At 34.1% G+C, this 6,455-nt stretch overlaps 1 protein-coding gene across 1 annotated transcript in view; it reads left to right on the top strand.

Moving 5' to 3' along the window:
- The first annotated feature begins 395 nt into the window (after positions 1-395).
- Positions 396-6,455, top strand: part of LOC110027458 (probable inactive receptor kinase RLK902) — an 8,165-nt gene continuing 2,105 nt past the window's right edge. The window contains exons 1-2 of the mRNA XM_020728901.1: positions 396-541; positions 5,723-6,455. The exon at positions 5,723-6,455 is cut by the window's right edge and continues 631 nt beyond it. Of these exons, the coding sequence (XP_020584560.1) occupies positions 396-541; positions 5,723-6,455 (879 nt within the window). The remainder of the gene's footprint in view (positions 542-5,722) is intronic.

Genomic DNA, 6,455 nt, shown 5'->3' with positions numbered 1-6,455 from the left:
AAGATATGATCTTTAATGGAACAATGTTGTATTACCCACGTTAAATGCAGGAAAATACATCAAATAAGAGGCTCAAACTTTTTATGATTTACTGAATGCTGCTCAAAAGACATTGTAAGATGGATGCACTTCTCATTCTGAGTTATTTGTGGCCCTTTTAATACCAAAAATTAAAATAGAGTCTAATATGCCCCGATAGCGCTTCAATCAGTTTGCAACATTATTGAAAGAGAATAATCCACTAAAGAATTTTGTTCCAGAAAATTTATATCGGACAAAAAAATTGATATAAGTCTAGAACATCTGGTGCATCCACTTCCACTTTATATGAGGAGGAGATATGTTGCCATGTTGCTGCTAAAGATACTACCCAGGAAGCCTCCCTAAGATCGGAGATGAGGGCAAAGATCGAAGCGGTGTTGCATTCGAAACTGCAGAAAGGGAAGGAGCTTGTGCTGGATGAGGGTGGGGATGATCATGATGAGGAGATGACACATAATGGTGAGAAAGTTCAGTTCAAGATTATTTTTTTCTTGGTTGCGTATTAAACAATTTATTATTAACGAACATTAGTTTTATTGTGTAGTTGTACATTTTTTTGTTTTAATTCAATTATTTTTCTTTTATTTATGTGTTAATTGGTTATGTTATTGTGTTGTGTTGTGTTTTGATTTATCTATTACGATTGCATGTATGTAGATTGTAGCATTGAAAGAGGGCTGCATATTTTTTTTCTTCTAATGGTACAGATTTTCAACGGCTTATCGGCGGTTTTATGATAGTTTATCGAACAAGCGAAGTCAGGGAAAGTGCTACACTTTTGCTACGGGCAGTGCCTTCAGTAAATTCTCACGGTTAACCAACAATTTAATTAATGTTTAATTAATTATTTAATTAATGGTTTGATCCGCTTGGTTGAAACTTCTATTGCTTAGTTCATTCCAATTACCTAAACCAAATACTAAACTCCACTCAAATCTCATTAAATACCTGCTAATTAACCTTGACCAAAATATTAATGGATTAATCACCCTTTAACTCTACTGCAATCAACATAACCAAACCCTAATACTTTTTTTTAGCCTTAGCCCAAAGTTTTAATTCTTAATAACCTTTCTAATTACCTTAAATTAACCTAACCGGGCACATTAAATTCAATAATTTAATTAATTAAAACACTACCATTTAATTAACCTATTAAAAAACCTCATTAATGTCCCTAATAAATTAATTAACTTCTCAATTAACTCATTAATATTTTAATCAATTAATTACAATTTTAATCAATTAATTAACATTTTTATCAACAAATCAATCAATTAAAATAATTAATTAGTTTAAACTTTAATTGAGCTTTTAATAACCTCAAATTAATTATTTAAAGCTTAACTAAACACTTCATCAATTTAAGAGTCCAATGAAATAATTAAATAATAACCTAATAATTTAACTTAATAATTAAAAACCTAACAAAATTATTAATAATTAATAAATTATACAAATTAATTGAATAATTAAATAATATAATCTAACCATTAATTAAATAATTAAACAATAGGTTTATATTGCATTATCATTATAAAAGAAAACACAATAAAAAAGCATAATAAACGTGGAAAGAGAGGGAAGATGTTCGGTAAATATAAATTTTAAATCCTAGGTGCAGTTGCCTAAAGTTGCTTTGGGCCAAGAGTCCAAAGCATAATTGGGCTCCCTGCAAAGGCTGCCCGAACACAACGCAATTTATATTGATTCTTTAAAAGCTTATCATAAAAATTATGAAAACATAAACAAATTCCCAACTAATTTTAAAATAATTCTCATTTTTTAAAATATTTTTTTTATAAATACATAAAACTTGATGTAAATAAATTTTCGGAGTATATAGAAAAAATATCAGCACAAATCCTAAAGAAATAAAACGAATCGAAGAGACTCTACTATTTCATATCAGAATTTTATTTGAAAGGTTATCAAACGGCTGGTTAGCTTAACACGCTTACCTAGACCATCGGTAAACACGTCAAACCTAAACGACCAGTTGAATCAACCGACCGACAGAATCAATCAGGAACGATGCAACCGAAAGCTATTAGTAAAAGTCAGTTTTCTCATGTATTGTATCAGATAGTCGCACCATTCATTAAAGTGGTGTTCATTCACTGTATTGGAGTTGTGGTTATATTAAGTACCAATATTAGGAAAAAGAAAAGACATACCCTCTAATTGCTGAGATAAAAGGGGATAATAATGTAATTGTACTTGAGCAACCTATGATTATAAATAGGGGTTGTTTTATGAATAAGGGTTACACACTCATTTTTCTGAAATTCACTTTATCATGTGTCATCTTGCTAATTTTTAACTCTTAGCCGTGCCGACTACCATAGGTTATCATTTAACATTTCGAAGTACTCGTACCTCTTCGAAAACTAAATGGCGAGTTGAATCAGCCTACCGACAAAATTGATATGCATGTGGGTAAAGGGAGAATGAGGGGAGGGGATGGAGTATTGGAGGCCCTCTCTACCTCTCAAAAAACCCTTCAAATCATTTTTTTTCCTTAAAGAGTCGGGAGAAAAATAAAAAACTCTCTACATCAGGGATCACCTTTAAGCCCATATATATATATATATATATATATATAGTTATGGTAGCGCCATGATCATTAATATGGCTGAGTGCCCACCAAATCTTGTTTTCTCGATTCCTGCCAAGGGATTGGTTAAATGAGGAAATGCCGAGTCCAACTTCACCCACGCTGAATTTGTCCAAACCTCAAGTTTTCTCTTCAAACTAGTTGGTTGGATAGTAATGAGTTTTTGAGTTTTTAATTTGATTAAATATGTGGAAATAAATATTTCCTTAAAGATATTTTGTCGGCTTAAATGGTATTAAGCTATGTTTAAATACATCAAATATAAGTGATAATAGTGATTTTACCCCCTAGAAGAGGATCTAGATTGGGGTATTTATGATATTTTACAAGCATAGGCTTATCTCTAGTTGTCTTCTACCTCAACTCGGTCGGTAGAGTCGGCTGGTGGGTTCTATCTTTGTTCCCTAGTGAAGAGTCTTTAGGTCTCTATTGGATGGACGACAATGTTTTGTCAAACCGACTCTTTTGTTGGGTCGGCTCCTCTGTGGCACAGGCTACCACATCGGTTTAGCTTTCATTCAATGGATGACTCAAATGCTCTCTTGGTTGAATGCCTTGCATTTAGATCATCAGATTGTCTTCTTGTCCGTCTTTAGGCTCGATCAATTCTGCCTAGTTTACATGTTTCAGATGGCTTGACTTGGCTCGTCTGGTTGGGTGATCCTCATGATCTTGTTGAAATGAATCTGACTCTATTCTTCTATCCTCTACTCTCGACAGTTCGATGCACACTATCAAAATAACCTCTTCTAATATTTGAATAAATGGGCTGTAAATTCCTTTGATATGTTTTAAGATTAGTGTAATTATGTAAAAGAAAATAAAAAATTATGAGATCCATTTTCACCTTATTTTTACATATTTAATACAATAAAAAAAATGTAATCAGCATTAATGTCAAATGAGCGCCGACTCATGCGAAACGCCGTTAGAATCCCGTTAAAAATATGGCATTAAATCTACGGTTCCGACCCGGAAAGAATCCAACAATGCTGACAAAGACCGAGTCTACGCCACGGTTTCCGTCCCATAATAACGTGTTTCGGACTTTTCTATACTTTGAGAAAAACGGGATCATTACTTTTATTTTTTTAAGTAATATATCTAATTAATTAATCTTATAGTTATTTTAAAAATGCTTTAAATATTTTTGAGATTGCTTGTTATTTATTTAATTTTTATTTTCTTTTATCATTAATTTTTCGGGGCATATACATATATACCACCTAATTTCAATGTATTTATATATCTAACACCAAAATTTTATTTTTCTATATTTATATCATCCAAATAATTTATATCACATTAAAAATGTCTCTTTTTTATTTTTTAAAAATAAAATAATTTTTTTTGCAAAGAAAAAGTGGTCTATTTATGTAAAAAATAAAATTTAGGTGTTCGATATGTAAATACATATGAATTGAATGGCATCCTAAAACAATTAAGAAGATAATTTGTGAGAAGTTCTACTGATTAAAGTAATTATTTTTGATACGTCACAAACAAATTTCCATTATCCAGAGCTTCAATTTCAGCAAAATTATAGTCAAACCGATCGGCTCGATGAAATGGACCTAATAATATAAAAGTAAGTCCAATCCGAGTCAAATCAAGTCCAGATCAAGTCTTTAAATCACTACTGGAGGGTTTTCGGAGGCATTTGAAAGATCAAACATATGAAAACTAGCGAGTTTATAGCTGAATCGAGCGTCTCGAAAAGACGAATCCAACAATCTCAAGATTGCTCAATTCTGACATCCTTAAGACACTCAAATGTCCATCAAACATTATCTGATCAAGGGAACCTCTTCGGGCCGTCCGATCAAAATGGTTCACATTCCTGCATTAATTGCACTCAAAACAATATAAATAAAACATCACCCCTCACATGAAAAGGAGGAAACTTAAAAGAGAGCTTGAGGCTTTGAGAAGTAGCTCAAGTTCAAGATCATCCTCATCATCGTCGATCGCCGTCGACCACCGCTGACCGTCAACAACGAATGCCGACCTCTGTCGACCACTGCCGGCCACCGTTGAACGCTGCCAATTACCGCTAACCTCTGTCAACTACCGCTCACCAGACGTCATCAGTCGACGCTGTAACGTGGAAAGCAAGTAATCCTTTCTCGCCTGTGGGACAAGGGGCTTATGTAATCATCAATTTATAGTGAATTTTTACAACTGGGTCATGCCCCGTGGTTTTTCCCTTTTGCAAGTTTTCCACGCAAAAACTTATGGTGTGATCACAGCTCAATTCATTTTTATCTGAGTGTGTGCTGCATTCTCGTACAACGCTAAAACGATAATTCATTACCCTATCGCCACGAATTTTCTAGCACGCATCAATTTTTTGTGGGTTCTTGTTGTCCCTAAATTTATAGTTTCATAACCGTTCTAAAAAATAGATGATTTTAAAATAGATAATTTAAGCCGAATATATTCAAACATTTATTTTGTTAAATACTTTTACAAAAAAATTCAATAATTATAAATTTAACGTAGGAAAATTTAGATCGGACGTATTGGCCTAGCAATTTCCTCACTTCTGCAGCCTATAAAATTTGACACGTTAATTTTTTCTTTATTATTTAATATTTTTAAGAGCGAAAATATTTTACATGCTGAGATTTATTGCCAGACAAAAGTAGGCACATGAATTATTAAATTTATTTTAATAGATATTTATTTGTAAAATGCATTTTTTTTTTAAATGACGTAGTCTTTCATGTTTTTGAGGAGTAATATTTTAATTTTAAATTATATTATATTTTATTTTATGTGCAAGTAGAGGCAAGTATGCCACTCACATTTTCTGATAGGGCCAATTATGAATTTACGAATAAAATTATTAATTGTATATAAGAAAATATTTTGAGATAATTGTTTGATATTTATAATTATAAGACGTTATTGATATAAATTTATGCAAGAAAATATATATTTTATTTTAAAAAAATTAATAATAATGATATTTACACCAAAAGAAAAAAGAAAACCCATTTATAAATTTCTAAAAAAAAAAGCATAATAATTTGGTCTTTTTTATGCACAATGGCGTTATAGGATCTGCGACCAATTCGCACATCTATATATAACGCATCAATGGAGACGAGAGAGCGTTAACAGTGCAATATGCATCTCGTACTCCTCTTCCTCTCACTCCTTCTCGGCGGCGGCTGCTGATCTTGCCGCCGATGCAGCAGCTCTAACTGCCTTCCGCAACGCCGTCGGTCGAGCGGTGCTCCCCTGGAACACCTCCATCTCACCGTGTAAATGGAAAGGGGTTTCCTGTTCCGGCAACCGCGTCACCTCCCTCCGACTCCCAGGTCGCGGCCTCATCGGCCAAATTCCCGCCGGAACCCTAGGTAATCTATCCAATCTCCGTACCCTCTCCCTTCACCACAACGCACTCTTCGGCCCCGTCTCCTCTGATCTCTCCAGATGCACCCAGCTCCAATTGCTCTATCTGAATCGAAATCGCTTCTCCGGCGAAATCCTGCCATTGATGTCTTCAATTACGTCCCTCATTCGCCTGAATCTCGCCGAAAACAATTTCTCCGGCTCAATCCCTTCCTCGCTCATCAATCTAACGCAGCTTAATATGCTTTATCTGGAGAATAACCATTTCAGGGGCGAGATGCCGGCCGATCTGAATTTCCCCAAACTCAAGTGGTTTAATGTATCTTTCAATCAGCTTAACGGATCGGTGCCAGAGAAGCTTAGAGGATTTCGGGCGAGCTCTTTTTTAGGTACTTCGCTCTGCGGAGAGCCGCTTGCGTCTTGTCCCCAAGGAGCG

This window comes from Phalaenopsis equestris, unplaced genomic scaffold (assembly GCF_001263595.1).
Source record: "Phalaenopsis equestris unplaced genomic scaffold, ASM126359v1 Scaffold000428, whole genome shotgun sequence".
Taxonomy (NCBI): domain Eukaryota; kingdom Viridiplantae; phylum Streptophyta; class Magnoliopsida; order Asparagales; family Orchidaceae; genus Phalaenopsis; species Phalaenopsis equestris.
Note: the sequence above shows the minus strand (reverse complement) of the source record. Positions and strands in the feature narration are given on the sequence as shown.